The following is a 19,168-nucleotide window of genomic DNA, read 5'->3' as shown; positions in this document are numbered from 1 at the left end:
ATAGAAGAAAATATAACATACCTTACTGGAAAAATAAATGAACTGAAAAATAGATCCAAAAGAGACAATTTAAGAATTATTAGACTACCTGAGAGCCATGAAGAAGAGAAGAGCCCAGGCACCATCTTTCAAGAAAATATCAAGGAAAACTCTCCTGATATGGTATAGCCAGAGAGTAAAAGAGTCATTAAAAAGATCCAATGATCACTTCCTAAAAGAGATACCTAAAAGACTACCCCCAGGAATATTATAGGCAAATTCCAGAGTATCAAGGAGATAATACTTCAACCAGACAGAAAGAAACAACCTAAGTATCATGGAACTACAGTCAGTTTATGCAGAACCTAGCAGCTTCTACATTAAAGGATCAGAGGGCTTGGAATATAATATGGTGGAAGGCAAAGGAGCTTGGATTACAACCAAGAATCAACTACCCAGCAAAGCTCAGCATAAACTTTGAGGGCAAAAGATGGACATCCAAAGATATAGGAGACTTTCAATTATTTCTAACAAAAAAGAATTGGACCAAAAATATGATCTTCAAATACAGGACTCAACAAGGTTAAACTGTTTACATCCCTACATGGAAAGATGATACTTGTCATTATTAAAAGTTTTACCTTTATTATGGCATTCAGAAGGGGTATACATAGAGGGTGTGGGTATGAATTAAGTTTGATGTGATGACAAAATAATTAATTAAAGGATGAAAAGGGATCACATAGGGAAAAGAGAAAAGGGGAGGCAGAGTAGGGTAAATTACATCACATGAAGAGGCATAAAGACCTATTACATTAGAGGTAAAAAAGGGAAGGGGGTCAGTATTGTTTGACCCTTAATCCCATCATGTTTGTTTCAAAGAGGGAATACTATACACATTCAGTTGGTTATAAAAATCTATCACACTCTATAGGGAAGTTGAAGGAGAAAGGGAAAAAAAGGTAAGGGGGTTGAAAGAAAGGAGGGCAGATTGAGGGAGGGGTCATCAGAAGCAAAACATGGATGAGGAGGGAAAGAGTCAAAGGGAAAAAAAGCATAAATGGGGGCAATAGAATGGAAAGAGAGACATAGTTAGCAATCATAAATGTGAATGTGGACATGATGAACTCTTCCATAAAACTAGTAAAGTGCATTAAAACCAACAATCCTACAATATGTTGTTTACAAGAAACACATTCAAAACAGAGAGATATACACAGAGTAGAGGTAAAAGGATGGAGCAGAATACATTATGCTTCATCTGAAGTAAAAAATGCGGGAGTAGCAATACTGATCTCAGACAAAGCAAAAGAAAAAACAGATCTAATTAGAATATATAAGGAAGGAAAATACATCTTGGTAATAGGTGTCATAAACAATGAAGTGATATCAACATTGAATGTGTATGTGCTAAATAGTATAGCATCAAAATTCTCAGAGATGTTAAATAAATCACAGGAAGAAATAGATAGCAAAACTGTACTAGTGGGTAACCTCCTTCTCCTCCTCCTCTCAGAACTAGATAAATCTAACCAAAAATAAACAAGAATGAAGTTGAAGGGGTCAATAAATACTTATATATTTAGTTATCCACATTCACTTCTATGAAACTTTGAGTTCTAAATTTTGTCGCTTTCTCTCATTTCCAACCTCCCCAAGTTGACATGTGCAGGCTATATGTGTAAATATATGTAAAATCCTATTAAACATCTTTTCAATTAGTCGTGTTTTAAAGAATAATTAAAACCAAAGCGAAAGACCATGAGAAAATAGAAACAAAAAAGACAGAGAGTAGGCTTCAATCTTCATTCAGACTCCATAGTTTTTTTCTCTGGTGTAGATAGCATTGTCCATCATAATTCTTGGAATTTTCTTTGATCCTTGCATTCCTGAGAAGAGGTAAGTCTGTCACAATTTGTCATCACACAATGTTGCTGTTACTGTGTACAATGTTCCCCTCGTTCTGCTCACTTCCCTCAGCATCAGGTCACGTAAGTCTTTCCAAGATTTTCTGTAGTCTTCCTGTTCATTATTTCTTATCACACATAGTATTCCATTACATTAATATACCACAATATGTTCAGCCATTCCCCATTTGGTGGTCAGTCCCCCAATTTCCAATTCTTTTTTACAATTTATCAGTTTATTTATTTTTAGTTTTCAACATTCACTTCCATAAGTTATAAATTTTCTCCCCACCTTTCCTATGACAACATCAATCTGATATGAGTTCTACACATATATTTCTATTAAACACATTTTCACATTAGTCATGTTTCACAGAATTATAACAAAAGGGATAAACTATGAGAAAAACACCAGAACAAAAGAAGAAAGAAAACAGTCTGCTTCACTCTGCATTCTGAGTCCATAGTTGTCTCTCTGGATGTGGTTTGAATTTTGATGAGCCCTTTGGAATTCTTTTAGGTCCTTGAGTTGCTGAGAAGGGTTAATTCTATCAAAGTCAATCATCGCATGTTGTGGCTATTACTGTGTACAGTTTTCTCCTGGTTGTGCTTATTTCACACAGCATCACTTCACATAAGACTTTCTAGGTTTTTCTGAAGTCTGTCTGCTCATCATTTTTTATACCACAATAGTATTCCATTACACTCATATATCACAACTTGTTCAGCCATTCCCCAATTCATGTGCATTCCCTCAATTCCCAGTTCTTGAAGACCACGAAAAGAACTGCTAGAAATATTTTTGTACATATGGATCCTTTCCCGATTTTTATGATGTTATTGGGGTACAGATCTGCAAGTGGTATTTCTGGCACAAAGGGTGTGCAGTTTTATAGCCCTTTGGGCAAAGTTCCAATTTGGTCTTGAGAGTATTTGGACCAGTTCACAACTCTACCAGCAAAGCATTAGTGTTTCACTTTTAATGTGAGTAAACTTTTGAATCACCTTATATGATAGTAAAGATCACTTTTCATTTGTAAATATTTTTATAGATAGATAGATATAGATATAGATCATGGAACATCATGGACCCACATGGAAGCCTGTGCCATTGGAACATACTGAATGCAAAAGTGAGAAAAGTATAATATTACTGCTAAAATGGAAAAGATCCAGGTAAAGATAGATAGATAGATAGATAGATAGATAGATAGATAGATAGATAGATAGATAAAGATAGAGATAGCGACATATCTCAAAATCAAAAAAATGGTTTCACATTTTTTCTGAGATAATAAGAAACCCCATGATTTTTTTCAATAAGGTAATGACATGGTGAGATATAATTTCAAGATAAATTTTTATAGCTAAGTGGAAGATGGACTGAAGTAGGTAAAATTTTGAGGTAAGGATATGCCCTATCTGGATGGGTTTGAAACAACCTAAGAAATAGATAAAGAGACTCCAAAAAAGTGTTGTGGATTTGTTATCAGAGAAAAGAGAACAGACTAATGTTAGTAAAAATAACAACCACACAATTCTCAATGTAAAAGGAAGCTTTGCCAGCTTTGAATTCCAGCCTCTGAGGAAACAATTATCATAGGGAAATGAGTTCAAAATGAGTAATATACTTGGCAAGATAAAAGGGAAATAGATAAATTACAAACATCTCAGAAAGGAGATAGTTAAGAAAAAGGAAGACAAACCAAAAAATGGAGAAGATATTAATAATAAATGTGTAGATGTGCTCTAGTTCATTTCAATAAGTAAAAAAAATATTTGTATAGATATTTCAAGACAATGGAAAATGAATCAGCACCTGATGATTCCGGGGATTCTGTGGATTTACAAAACACATAGTAACACCAAATGATTTTGATAAATCATTCAAAATGGAAATGAGATTAAATCATTAAAGCACAATTTCTGACATGTACAGCAGCAATCACCAAAGAAATAAGAGAGAACAGTGAGTTGGAATGTCAGTGTTCAGAACTGAATGACAATCTCAGAGAAGAGAGGAAGGAAAACAATAACTTTCAAAGAAAAAGTACTCTCAAAACACACACACACACACACACAACTAGTGCAGAGTGAAGTTAAGAGAAACAAGAAAATTACATACATGATGATCATAATAACATGAAAAGGTGTTTATGTAGAAGATAGATAATCAATTTTATGGGAATGTTGTGGATGAAATACATAAATGGGTTAGTTGAATTAAAAACTCAGAAAGTGAAGCAAAATTTTGAAGATCAAATAATAAATGAAATATTTCTCCCTGAAAAATAGAAAAGAAATGAAAACTTAAAGGGAAATCATTAGAAAAAAGAGGACGATGGAAGAGGGAAAAGTAAATCCTTATTCAAATAAGAAATTTCATAAATATAGGAAAGAATAAAATATAACAACCCCCTAAGATAATAGAACACACTGGGAGGCATAACCAAGATGGTGGAGAAAAGGCAGGACTCTCCTGAACACCCCTTTAACGCTTGAAAATACTTTTACATAAGGCCTTAAAACAATTTCTGGAGTAGCAGAGCACACAAAAGGGTGGAATGAAATAATTTTCTAGCCCAAGGCAACTTAGAAGGTTAGTAGGAAAGGTGTTACACAAAGATGAGAATGGAGCACACAGTCCAGAGAACAGTAGGGTAGATCATGCCTCAAAAAACCAGCAGGAGGTCTTAGGGTTAATTGAATCCATGGCAATAGTGGTGATTTCTGAGCCTCTCAGCACAGATTGTAAGGGAATCAAACAATTCATCAATCAGGGTCAGGACTTTGTTGAATTTCCCGCAGTTGGACTTTTGTTGCAGTCCTGAGTCTCAAATCCAGGGCTAAGAGGAGCTGTAGCTCACCACAGTTTGTGGGGAAGAGCTGTGCTCTAGTCCCAGTTTTAGGGTGGAAAAAAAAATACTTGTGGTTGCTCAGAGACTAGGGCAGAGAACATGAGAATAGTAAATACATTTATTCTTAGATTATACCATTTTGGAAGAATTGAAAACTTAGAGGTCCTCAAAATTACCTCTGAAAGCAGCTGCACAGAGTTTTAACAACTTTGGGACAGTGCAAACTCTACTTTGGAAGCAGAGCCCCACTTTAGCATAGATTTTCAAGTTAAGAAATATCCTGGAAAATGAGCAAACAGCATAAAAAGATCATGACTCTAGAAAGGTGCAGTGGTGACAAGGGAAATCAAAACATGAAGTCAGAAGAAAACAAAAAAGTCCAAACTCCTACATCAGAAGTCTCAAAGAAAGATTTGAATTGGTGCAAGGCCATGGAAGAGCTCAAAATTATAATAAAAATCAACTACAAGAGGTGGAGGGAACATTGAGAAGAGAAATGAGAGTGATACAATAAAATTATGAAAAAATGAGTCCAAAGACCCACAAAAATATTGAAGAAAGTAACACTTGAGGCTCAGATTCCTTAAGAGTGTAGCCAATGCTGAGATTCCTTAAGAGTCTTGTCAATATGATGAACTTTTAGACTCACATCCACTTATTGGTGTTTAATAAACCTTATTTGTCTTTGGTTGAAAGAAATCTTGGGTAAAATTCATTTGGACAGGACATGGATGTTGCTCTTTTGGGTTCCCAGTACCCCTACACCTCACAACCTTTCTTCCACCATAATGATACTTCTTTTTGTCTTAGAACCTTGGAATGAATGCCTCTATCTCAATAATTTTCCCGCCTTGGAACTTGTTGACCCCTTCTCCCATTGGATTAGAGCACTTCTGTGTGTCTTTGATTTGAGTCCTGGCTGCACATCCTTGGAGGGTTTCTTTAAACTGGTTTTCCTGAAAATAAAGTCAATGAATGAGAAAAGGAGATCCAGAATCTTAAAGAAGAAAATGACTCCTGGAAAAGTAGAATTTGGCCAATGGAAGCCAGAAAAAGAGACCAAGAAATAATAAAACAAAAAAAGAACTAGAAATAGAAGAGAGAGTGAAACATCTCATAACAAAAACAACTGATCTAGAGATTTAACAGCAAGCACCCTGACATACCCAGGAGATAAGTTGATACAGGTTCTTATATCTGCTTTTCTAAGGAAAGCAACCTTAAAAGGGGTAAACAATCTGACTTCAGTCAAGCACATATAACATTTCCTTAGCTCAGAGGAAAAAGCCAGCATCCTGAACTTCAGAGAAAATACAAACAGCTATTACAAACAGAAATTACAAGCAGAGACACAAACAGACAGGACTTCTAGCTGTCTGACTACAGACAATACATATATCATTAATAGAGAGGGAAGCACCAACATCTGGATTTTCAAAGCCAAAGGGGTTCCTGAACACCTACTCAGAGTCCTGTCTGACCTAATCACACAGCACTCTTCCAATGATTTGAGTTCCAAAGTAAGACTTCACCTCAGAGTATACATACACTTTTCAGAGCTGAGAGTATAACCCTCCATGACCAAATGCCTCATTAGCAATTAACAAAAGGTGTGGGTCTTCAAAGAAAACTAGCCTCCCCTAATCAAGCTTCCCTTAATAGCCCCACCTGATGCCTATAAATTGGCAGGGAAAATTTTTAGCTCCCATTGCGGGAGAAGAGATCAAAAGAAAACATAAGAATAATTGGACTACCTGAAAGGTATGATCAAAAAAGGAATCTTTAAATAATAACAGAAGACATAATTAAACAAAAGTGTCCTAATGTGTTAGAACAAGAGAGAAAAGTAGAAATAGAAAAAATCCACTGATTATCAACTGAAAGAAATCCCATGAGGAAAACCTACAGGAATATCCTTGCTAGATTCCTCAGCTCAAGAAGAAAATATTATGAGAAACAAGAAAAAAACAATTCAAATATGGTAGAACCACAATTAGAATCACGCAACACCTAGCACTGGCTACCTTAAAAGACCACAGGTCTTGGAACACTATGTATCAAAGAGCAAAAGAACTGTCTTTGTGGCCAAAAGTGTCATGCCCTGTAAAGTTAATCATAATTCTGAACACTGCAAAAAGGACATTCAATGAATGTTTCAGGGTTGTGTTGCAAAACACCTGAAATCAATAGAAAATTTGACATGCAAGATCCAAGAGAAATATGAGGGAGAAAACTAAAATTCAGAGAAAAAATAAAATGCATTTGATACATTGAGAGATAAATAAATAAACTTAACCCCCTATCCATGTGAATAGACCTTCAAGTACCTGAAGATAGTATCATGTGAAGAAGAAAAAGGAGGAAGAGGAGAACCATAAAACTATAGATTTAGTACAGGATGGGATCTTCTAAGTGATCGAATTAAATCTCTTTCTTTTATAAATGAGGCATGAAGTGATTAGGTGACTTGCCCAGAGTTATACAGCTAGCATGTGTCTGAGGCCATATTCAAATCCAGATCTTCCTGACTATAAGTCCAGTGTTCAATCTACTATGCCAACCTAAAAAAAAAAAAAAAAACCCAGTTGTTTTTAGGTCATTTTTAAAAAACACAATTTTTCAATGTGTTTTTTATCAATACATTATGAAAGTCACATTATGAAAGGCCACAAAAACTAGAAGGAGAGGAAGAAAGTGTTCTGTTTATTTAGGCATTAACAGAGTCTTGCTTTCCACATCAGTCTTTAGAGAGGAAGTAGGAAAATAGTGCAAGTCACATTAATCATGATTAGAATGAAAAGTTCTCCTAGACTATTTCATTTTTTCACTTAAATAGGGAGATAATATTGCAGCCAAACTAGTTCATTAGGTGAATTCAGACTTGAAACTGTTACAAAATCAGAGTTTTCTGAGAAATACAAAAAGGCAAAACATTAAGAAGACTATTGATCCCAATAAAATAGGCTACAGAATCCTTATGTCTCAGATCTGGAACAGACTTCAGAGGTCATTCCAAGTCTCTGTTCTATTTCTAGAAAGATCTGAAAGAACTTAGCATCTGAGGGCTAATGGGTGGTTCTAGACCTGTGGTTTCATTATATAGGGAGCTTCCAGTCAAGGAAACTCACTCCACCACTTAAGATTGGAAACTATTCTGTAACTTAAATTTTTTTGAAGTTTTCTATGAGGGGTGATAAGAGGTTTATGGACTTTCCCAAGGCCACATAATCAATGTGTGTTAGAGGCAAGGCTTAAATCTAGGGCTTTCTTACTCCAGAGTTGGGGTGACTCTCTATTAAGCCACTCAGATACCTCTCAGAAGATCATTATTTGTTAGTATTTACTAAAATTCAAATACACAGGAAGTATATTCTCCAAATTCAGTAGATTATATCTGTGTTATCCAAGGATAAGTAACTTAACAGTGAAAACTTGTATCATCCAGGGCCCTGTCCTAGAATGAGAAACAACAAAACAAGAGTGTAATCCATAGAATTGATCTATATTAATAAACTGAAAATATAGGAATCTGAATTACTCGCACATGTACATTTTTAGTCATGTCCAACTCTTCATAACCCCTTTTGGGGAGATTCTCTTGGCAAAGATGCTGGAGAAGTTGGTCATTTCCTTCTTTAACTTATTTTACAGATGAAGAAACTGGGTGAAACAGGGTTAGGTGACTTGGTCAGGGTCACATAGCTAGTAAATGTCTGAGACCTTTGATTTGAATTCAAATCTTCCTGATTCCATGCCTGGTGCTCCATTCACTGCACCAGTACACATCCTTTAAGATTTAATTGAATGTCATTTCCTTTATGAAGCCTTCTCAGAACTCACCAGACAGAAGTAATATTATTTCCTTTTCTAAATTCTAATAGTGCTTTCTGTTGTGACAATATAACAATCTTGCATTGTGACTATTTGTATAAAAATGATTCATTTGCCATACTAAATTGCAAGGTCTTGTGAAGTAAGGATCATGCCATGTAAATCATATTTTTCACTGTCCTGAACAGAAAAGGTACCCAATAAATGCATTTAATGAATGAATGAAAGCAAACAAAACAAAGAAACAAAACAGAATAGCACTTGAAAACATAGACAAAATGGTAAAAAGAAGTATACAAGTCCAATGAAAAAAAGAATGCCTTGAAAAGCAGAATTGTCTAAATGAAAAAAAAAGGTACATAAAAATTCACTAAAGGGAAAAATTCCTTAAAATGTGGAAATGAGAAAATTAAATATGAGTTAGGAAACACTAGAACAAATCTAAGCCTGAAATAAATAATATATATATGCATGTTTGTATGTATATTTATAGATATAGATGTAGATGTAGATATAGATACACATGTATAGATATAGATATAGATATGAAAATGCCAGAGTAAAATGAGAGAAAAAAAATCACCTGAAAACCAGGCAAAAGGGGGAAAAATCAAATAATCATCAAACTACTTGCAATCTAAGACAAAACTAACAAAACATGGCACTAAATCATTCTTGAAAACTACAGAGGGGCGGAGCCAAGATGGCAGAGTAGAAAGAAGCACATACACATAGCTCCGAACACATAACCCACAGAACGGCTAGAGGGGACCAACTCACGGTGAATTCTGCACCCAGAGGCCACGGAATATTGGAGGGAGGGAGATTTCTGTTCTGGAGAGACCTGCAAACCTCTCACGGGGGGTCCTTCACTGGGCACCGGGACTGGGAGCAGAGGGCAGCCCTGCAGTGGCCGCGACACCGTGAGGAAAAGATCCGAGCGGGATTCAGGGATGGGATCTCCAGCGGACACGCGGGTCCCTCCACCCACAGATGACGGGGGTTGGTGAGACAGTCCCTTTGGCGGGTTGAGAGGGGAGTGGGGTGCCCCCATGCCTCGGGTCCCCCCGGGAGATGGAAGCTGAGAGGCGGCTGCAGACAGGGGCTCCCCAAGCGGGTGGGAGCCTGGATCCATTGTGGAAGGTCTGTACATAAACCCCCTGAGGGAACTGAGCCTGAGAGGCAGCCCTGCCCCGACCTGACCACCTGAACTTAATTCTCACACTGAATAGCAGACCTGCCCCCACCAAAAGCCCTAAGGCGGGAAGCAGCATTTGAATCTCAGTCCCCAAATGCTGTCTGGGAGGACCAGGAGGCGAGGTGGGTGTGAGGAGAATATTCAGAGGTCAAGTCACTGTCTGGGGAGAATGCCCAGAAAAGGGAAAAGAAATAAAACTATTGAAGGCTACTTTCTTGAAGAACAGACATTTCCTCCCTTCCTTTCTGATGAGGAAGAACAATGCTTACCATCAGGCAAAGACACAGAAATCAAGGATTCTGTGTCCCAGCCCACCCAAAGGGCTCAGGCCATGGAAGATCTCAAAAAGAATTTTGAAAATCAAGTTAGAGAGGTGGAGGAAAAACTGGGAAGAGAAATGAGAGGGATGAAAGAGAAGCATGAAAAGCAGATCAGCTCCCTGCTAAAGGAGAACCAAAAAAATGTTGAAGAAATTAGCACCTTGAAAACTAGCGTAAATCAATTGGCAAAAGAGGTTCAAAAAGCCAATGAGGAGAAGAATGCTTTCAAAAGCAGAATTAGGCAAATGGAAAAGGAGATTCAAAAGCTCACTGAAGAAAATAGTTCTTTCAAAACTAGAATGGCACAGATGGACGCTAAGGACTTTGTGAGAAAGACAGATATCAGAGAACATAGCGAGAAGATTGGAAAAATGGAAGATAATGTGAAATATCTTATTGGAAAAACAACTGACCTGGAAAATAGATTCAGGAGAGACAATGTAAAAATTCTGGGACTACCTGAAAACCATGATCAAAAGAAGAGCCTAGACATCATCTTCCATGAAATAATCAAGGAAAACTGCCCTGAGATTCTAGAACCAGAGGGCAAAATAAATATTCAAGGAATCCACAGAACACCACTTGAAAGAGATCCAAAAAGAGAAACTCCTAGGAACATTGTGGCCAAATTCCAGAATTCCCAGGTGAAAGAGAAAATATTGCAAGCAGCTAGAAAGAAACAATTCAAATATTGTGGAAATACAATCAGGATAACACAAGATCTAGCACCCTCCACATTACGGGATTGAAGGGAATGGAATAGGACATTCCAGAAGTCAAAGGAACTAGGACTAAAACCAAGAATCACCTACCCAGCAAAACTGAGTATAATACTTCAGGAGAAAAAATGGTCTTTCAGTGAAATAGAGGATTTTCAAATTTTCTTGATGAAAAGACCAGAGCTGAAAAGAAAATTTGACTTTCAAACACAAGAATGAAGAGAACCATGAAAAGGTGAACAGCAAAGAGAAGTCATAAGGTATTTACTAAAGTTGGACTGTTTACATTCCTACATGGAAAGACAATATTTGTAACTCTTGAAACATTTCAATATCTGGGTACTGGGTGGGAGTACACACACACACATGCACACACGCACACATACATAGAGAAAGAGTGCACAGAGTGAATTGAAGAGGATGGGATCATATCTTAAAAAAAAAATGAAATCAAGCAGTGAGAGAGAAATATTGGGAGGAGAAAGGGAGAAATTGAATGGGGCAAATTATCTCTCATAAAAGAGGCAATCAAAAGACTTATTAGTGGAGGGATAAAGAGGGGAGGCGAGAGAAAAATATGAGGTCTACTCTCATCACATTCCACTAAAGGAAAGAATAAAATGCACACTCATTTTGATAGGAAAACCTATCTCACAATACAGGAGAGTGGGGGACAAGGGCACAAGCAGGGTGGGGGGGAGGATAGAGGGGAGGGCATTGGAGGAGAATGCAATCCAAGGTCGACACTCATGGGGAGGGAAAGGATCATAAGAGAACAGAAGTAATGGGGGACAGGATAGGAGGGAGGGAAATATAGTTAGTCCTATACAACATAACTAGTATGGAAATCATTTGCAAAACTACACAGATTTGACCTATATTGAATTGCTTGTCTTCCAAAGGGAAGGGGTGGAGAGGGAGGGAGCTAAAGAAGTTGGAACTCAAAGTGTTAGGATCAAATATAATGTTCTTACCACTAGGAAATAAGAAATACAGGTTAAGGTGTAAAGAAAGCTATCTGGCCCTACAGGACAAAAGAGAAGACGGAGACAAGGGCAGAGAGGGAGGATAGAACAGAGAGCAGATTGGTCACAGGGGCAATTAGAATGCTTGGGGTTGGGGGGGGGAGGGGATAAAAGGGGAGAAAATTTATAACCCAAAATTTTGTGAAAATAAATGTTAAAAGTTAAATAAAAAAAAATGCAAATGGAAAAAAAAAAAAGAAAACTACAGAGACCTCTCTGGAATAGATGATGCACTGAGTGCTGAAGGAAGGGAGAGGTAGAACAAGGTAAATTATTTCACATTAAAAGGTGTGAAACACCTGTTGCACTAGAGGAGAAGATGGAATGGAGGCCGGACTGGTAATGGGCATTGCTTCAACCATACTCTCTTCAGTACTGGCTCAAAGAAGGAATAATATACACAATCAATGGAAAATAGAAATATATCTTACCTGACGGGGAAGTAGGAGGGAAGGAGAGTAAGTAAAGGGGTAAGGCACTGAGAGAATGGAGGACAGATCAGGGGAGGCTGTAGATAGAAGCAAAACACTAGTGAGGAGTGACAGGGAGAAAGAAGAGGAGAAGCAGAAGAAAGAATAAGGTGGAGGGAAATATAGACTCAGTAATCATAACAGTGAATGGGAATGGGATGAAATTTCTCATGAAATAGAAACAGAGTAGATCAGAGGTACTTGTTGCAAAATTATTTTCCCAGTTTTTGGCTTTCCTTTGAATTTTGTTTTCATTGGTTATGTTTGCACAAAAACTTCTTAATTTTATATAATCAAAATTGTTTATTTTATATTTTGCCATACTCTCTCTATTTTCTTTAATCCTAAATTCTTTCTTTACCCATAAATCTGAGAGATAAATTATTTCATGCTTCCCCTATTTTGCTTAAGGTATCACCATTTATGTGTAAATCATGTAGCAGTTGATCTTATCTTGGTTTATGTTGTGAGATGTTGCTCTGTACTTAGTTTCTCTTATACTGTTTTCCAATTTTTTTTCTCAGTAGTTTTTATCAAAGAATGAGTTTTTCTTCCAAAAGTTTAGATCTTTGCGTTTGCCATATACTAGATTACTATGGGCATTTACTACTGTATCTTTTGTACGTAATCTGTGACTGATCCATCACTCTTCCTTGGCCAGTAAAAAAAAATAACTTTGAATATTGCTACTTTATGATATAGTTTTAGATATAATATGGTTAGACCACCTTGCTTCCTATTGTTTTCCATGGATTCCCTTGATATCCTTGAACTTTTCTTCTTTGAGATTAATCATGTTACTCTTGTTCCAGTTCTAAACAATATTTTTATTAGTGATTGGTATGTCACTGAATTAGATAAAATTGCCATTTTCATTATATTGGTTCAGCCTGCCCATGAGCAACTCATACATCTTCCAGCTGTTTAGCTCTGACTTTATTTATGTGAAAAGGGTTTTGAAGTTATGTTTATATCATTTCTGGACTTGTCTGAGAGTGATGCAAGAAAATCATGAAAAATGAGTCAACTACTTGCTGAAGGGGACCCCAAAATGCTGAAGAAAAAACACTTCTAAAAATATACTAAGCCAAATGGCAAATAGATCCCAAAATCCAATGTGGAGAAGAATGACTGAGAAAGCAGTATCAGTCAAATGGAAAAGGAAGTCCAAAATCCCACAAAGTAAAGTAAAAAGAAATATATATTAAAAAAACACACACACAAACACAATGACTGAAATTATGATAAAAGTAAGCCCCCAAGAAGATTTCTGAAAATGTTACTCCTTTTCATGACAGAAGTAAGGAAATTACAGATTGGCACATAATATTTAAAATTCTGTCAGGCTTATTCATTATGTTTGCTTTCACTCAACTGCTATTTGGGGGTATTTTTTCCTTTGTACCTTTATTATAAAGGATGGCTGGAGAAAGGCAGCATATTCAAAAATAAATTCACACAAAAGCATTCTTTAAGAGTTTAATATGGGGGGAGAAGCCCTTTCCCTGCAGCGACGTGAGCATGGCTGGCGGTACCCCATCTTGCTCCATGCCTCTGCCTTGGCCCTGAAAGATGCTTTTGTTTCCATTCCCACTTTCTGTCTCAGCCCCTTCTGGCACTGGCCCCATGGGCCAGCATCCCACTAGTTGTTATAGGTATTGTAAAAATAAACTGTACCCAAAGTCCCGTTTCTGTAGGGAAGTTCCTGATGCCAAGATACGAATCTTCGACCTTGGCAGAAAGAAAGCAAAAGTGGATGAATTTCCATTGTGTGGCCACATGGTGTCAGATGAATACGAGCAGCTGTCATCAGAAGGCTTAGAGGCCATTAGGATCTGTGCCAACAGGTACATGGTGAATAGTTGTGGCAAGGATGGCTTTCATATTCATGTGTGGCTACATCCTTTTCACATCATCCACATCAATAAGATGTTGTCCTGTGCTGGGGCTGATAGGCTTCATACTGGCATGAGGGGAGCCTTTGGGAAACCCCAGGGCACCGTAGCCAGTGTACACTTTGGTCAAGTTATCATGTCGATTCTAACCAAGTTCCAAAATAAAGAACATGTGATTGAAGCTTTGTGTGGAGCCAAGTTCAAGTTCCCTGGCTGCCAGAAGATTGACACCTCCAAGAAATGGGGTTTCACCAAGTTCAATGCTGATGAGTTTGAGGATATGATAGCTGAGAAGTGACTCATTCCTGATGGCTGTGGGGTTAAGTATATCCCCAGCCAGGGCCCCTTGGAGAAATGGTGGGCACTCCACTCCTGAGGGGTGTGTTGCTGTGACATCTAACTTTTCTCACAGGCATAAATAAATTAGCTACTGCTAAAAAACAAAAAAAAAAATTAATATGTTGAGGAGGAGCCAAGATGGTGGAGTAGAAAGATACACATATGCTTACCCCACAGCCTGTAAAATACCTGCAAAGAAGAACTCTAAAAATTCTAGAGTAGCAGAAGCCACCGAAAAACTGAGTGGAGGAGATTTCTATTCCAGAGAGACCTGAAAACCAAAGGGAAGGGTCTGGTGTACACTGGATGCAGAGCAAAGCGTGCATGGCACTGACAGGAGCAGATCTGAGGAGGCTTCAGGGACAGAATCTCCAGCAGCAGTGCAGAGCCCTCAACCCACAAGTGCCAAAGGTCAGTGAGAGGGTCTTTTTGGCTGGCTGAGAGGGGAGCGGGGTGTCCCCATAACTCAGGACCCCTCAGAAGAGAGCAGTGGAGGTAGCAGTCAACAGGGCTCCCAAACCAGGCAGTGGCCTCCAACTGTTGAAGGTCTCCTCATAAACCCCCTGAGGGAACTAAACCCTGGGTCCAGCCCCTGACCTGCCCTGAGCAGCTGAACTTAATCTCACACTGAATAGCAGCCCCACCCCCACAGAAAACCCCTAAGACTTGGGAGTAGCATTTGAATGTCAGCCCCCAAGCCCTGCCTGAGCAGAACTGGAGGTGAGGTGGTTGTGGAGAGGAAACTCAAGTCAAAGTCAAGTAACTGGCTGGGAAAATGCCCAAAAAAGGGAAAAAAAATAAGACTATAGAAGGTTACTTTCTTGGGGAACAGATGTCTCCCCCCATCCTTTTGGATAAGGTAGAACAAGGCATACTGTCAGAGGAAGTCAAGGCCTCTTCCTCCAAAGGGGACTTAAAATGGGCTCAGGCAATAGAAGAACTTAAAAAAACAAATTAACAGCTTAATAAAGGAGAACCAAAACAATGCTGAGGAAAATAACACCTTTAAAAAGAGGCTAACTCAATTGGAAAAAGAGGTCCAAAAAGCCAACGAGGAAAAGAAGGTTTTAAAAAGCAGAATTAGCCAAATGGAGGAGAAGGTTCAGAAGCTCACTGAACAAAATAATTTTTTGAAAGAGAGAATTGAGTTCATGGAAATGAATGACTATGAGTTAAACCAAGAAGTTAGTAAACAAAACCAAAAAATTGAAAAAATAGAAGATAAGGTGCAACAACTCATTGGAAAAACAACTGACCTGGAAAATAGATCCAGGAGAAATAATTTAAAAATTATTGGCCTACCTGAAAGCCATGATCAAAAAAAGAGCTTAGACATTATCTTCCATGAAATTATCAAGGAAAACTGCCCTGATGTTACAGAATCAGAGGGCAAAATGGATATTGAAAAAATTCATTGATCATCTCCTGAAAGAAACCTGAACAGAGAAACTCCTACGAATATTGTAGCCAAGTTTCAGAGTCCCCAGAACAAGGAGAAAATACTCCAAACAGCTAGAAAGAAACAAGTTGACTACTGTGGAAATACAATCAGGATAACACAGGTTCTGGCAGCTTCAACATTAAGGGATTGAAGGGCTTGGAGTGGGATATTTAAGAAGTCAAAGGAACTGGGATTGAAGCCAAGACTCACCTAACCAGAAAATCTGAATATAATACTTCAAGGGAAAATATGGTCATTCAGTGATATAGTTGAATTTCAAGATTTCATGTTGAGGAGAAGACCAGAACTAGATTTAAAAATTTGACTTCCCAAGAAAAGAATCAAGGAAAGCATGAAAAGGTAAACAGAAAAGAAAAATCATAAAAGACTCTGTCTAAAGCTGAACTGTTTACATTACTACATGGAAAGAAAATATTTTTAACTGAAATCTTTTCTCAGTATTTGAGTAGTTGGAGAGATTGTACATACATACATACATACATACATACATACATACATACATACATACATACATACATACACACACACACACACTCACAATAAAATAAAATAAAAATTAAGGGGAGAAGGAGGAAAATTCCAGGAAGAGAAAGGGAGGAATGGAATGGGCCAGGCTATAACTCATAAAGAGATAAGAAAAATCTTATTCAACGGAGGAGATAAGGGAGAAAGAGGGAGGGGGAAAATAATGCTACTCTCCCCACATGTGGCTGAAGGAGGGAATAACATGCTCATTAAATTTGATACGAAAATTTATATACACCACAGGAAAGTAGGAGAGGAGGTGATAAGTGGAGCGAGGGGAATGTTAGAAGGGAGGGCAAGTGGGAGAAGGGAGCCACTAGAAATAAACATTTTCAAGAAGGGACAAGGTCAATTGTAGGGGGGAAAATAAGGGGGAATAGGGTAGGTCAGAGGGCAATATAATTAGTATTACACAACATGATTACTATGGAAGTCTTTTGCAAAACAACACATATTTAGTCTGTATTGAATTACTTGCCTTCTTAGGAGGGCTGGGGGTGGGGGAGGGAAAGAAGTTGGAATTCAAAGTATTAGAAACAAATGTTGAGAATTTTTCTTGCATATAATCGGGAAATAAGAACTACAGCGATAGGGGTATGGAAATTTATCTTGCCTTGCAAGAAAAGAGAGAAGATAGGGATAGGAGAGGGGTGGGGTGTGATGGAGAGCAGGATACATTAAGGGAAGGAGTAATCAGAATGCAAGGTATTAGGAAGTGGGGGGAGGGGAGTGATTGGGAGAAAAACTGGACATGTTACAAAGTGAGGTAAAAGCAATTAGTATTAAAACAACAGACTGAATTAATTACTGAGAATAAATCAATGACATCTTTAGTTTGGGGAAAAGAATTTCAGTCTAAATTTCCTAGAGGAAGGTAACCTCGGGTAAAATTTTGCATTGATGGAAAAGTCAAGGTTTTAATGGTAAATTTGATTTTATGATTGCCATTTAATCAGGAACTAGAACATGTATAGAAAGGCATGTCCACTTAAGACCTGCCTCAAAAGATGTTCCTTAGCCAAAGTAAAATTATAATCATATTTGAAACCTGGTTATTGGAACTTGCCATTTTTAGATGCTATGGGACTATTAAGTGACTGTTCTTCTGAGTCTAACTCCAGGTATGGGTAGCAAGAAGGGAGATCTGAGCCTCCAATACATGATGCCAGTAAGCTGATGAGATGCTGGTATGAACTGCATAGGTTATCTCAAGGGAAGGGTGGGAGAGCGGCTGTTCAGCATTGGCTGAGGAAGGATTCTCCAGTCTCAATTTCCCCACTGACACCTGGCAGACTTTAAGCCTGACTGAATGCAAGTGGGTAATCTAATTCTGCCTGGAACTGACATGACATCAGGGTAATATTGTACCCCTGCAATGTTCTTACTATTGGTGGAAACTTCCTATAGTCAAAAGGTTTGTAAGCTTAATACCAGATTTATTCAATTATGGATTACAGATAGGGGAATATCCAAGGTTGTCTAAAATTAAGCTATGAGGCATAGGATTTTAGACCAACAACAATAAGTTAGGGTCCTTTAATTCTTAGTAATACTGTGCAGACAATTAGGTCAAGAGCTTGTGAAGTTAACAACATAAATATTATTTGTGTCTCAGTTGGTTAATGTTTAAAAAAAAATTTCTCTTGTGGTCCATATTGTAAATTCTTTAAAAAGAAGTGTCACCTTTCCAAAAGTTGGAATTGCTTTATCTGTTATAAACTATGTTAAAAATAAATAATAAAAATAAAAAAAAAAGAGTTTCACATATGCTAAGCTTTGAAGATTTGGTTTGCAAAAGCGGACAATCACTTCCCTCAAGTATCATATATTTTCAAATGGGGAGACAAAATATTTACGTGAATGTTGGCCTGTAGGGCATTTTGTTCTCAGAATAATAGGGACACTAAGTGGAGCTTTTGTCAGGGAGATTGATATACCTCTTCCAGAAATAATAACAGCGTGACTTGTTGGAGAGAGATGGAGAGGGAGAGACATGTTCTTACTGAACTTGTGAAGGATTCCACTGCAGGGTATAGAGTAAGTGACACATGGCAGGGATTGTTCTGAAATATTAGTATGGGAGAGGCAGTAACAATCTAGAGCATGGATGCCCCAGCAAAGACAATGCAATATTAGGTCATGGTCTCTGGTGTAGAGTAGCTAAGTAATTATAGGAGTTGTGAAAGAGATCACTGGAGTGTAGGAAGAGATGAATATGATGTCAAAACAAGCATCAATACATATTAAAAACATGTATGCAATTTCCAGATTTTGTAGAGTAAAAAAAAAAGTTGATGCAAGTGAGATGCTATATGATTGTGTAGCTCAAAGGAGAATTTCATCAAAATATTAAGTCATAGAAAGCCTTAGTGATTCACCATCCATGTAAGGTCAAAGGTCAAGTTAATTGTATATCTCTTCGTTATTAGATAATGTCACTGTCCACCTAGTACTTGTCATGTCTTTTATTATAAAAGTACTATTTTTGAGCAAATCAATTGCTCAATACTTTCAGAAGTTAAAAGATGAAAATGGTATTGCTTTCTATTTTATCCCCACACAGTCACCCAAGTGATTGAAAGGGTATTTTTCCTCAAAATATTTTCATTTTGAAAATGAAATTAGCACAATGGTTTGAAC

General features: G+C 37.6%; 1 protein-coding gene across 2 annotated transcripts; it reads left to right on the top strand.

Annotated features, from left to right (window-relative positions):
• The first annotated feature begins 13,933 nt into the window (after positions 1–13,933).
• On the top strand, positions 13,934–14,557 carry LOC140498525 (large ribosomal subunit protein uL16-like). 2 transcript variants are annotated; one of them, XM_072599528.1, is made up of 2 exons: positions 13,934–14,013; positions 14,122–14,557. In XM_072599528.1, the coding sequence occupies exons 1-2, from the start codon at positions 13,934–13,936 to the stop codon at positions 14,498–14,500; spliced, it is 459 nt and encodes a 152-aa protein (XP_072455629.1). In that variant the 3' UTR covers positions 14,501–14,557. The 2 variants fall into 2 exon arrangements, with proteins under 2 accessions (XP_072455629.1, XP_072455628.1); XM_072599527.1 differs by having other exon boundaries at positions 13,934–14,557.
• Positions 14,558–19,168: the final 4,611 nt, after the last annotated feature.

Source organism: Notamacropus eugenii, chromosome 4, assembly GCF_028372415.1.
Source record: "Notamacropus eugenii isolate mMacEug1 chromosome 4, mMacEug1.pri_v2, whole genome shotgun sequence".
In the NCBI taxonomy this organism is placed as follows: Eukaryota; Metazoa; Chordata; class Mammalia; order Diprotodontia; family Macropodidae; genus Notamacropus; species Notamacropus eugenii.
This window is presented reverse-complemented; position numbering and strand designations above follow the sequence as displayed.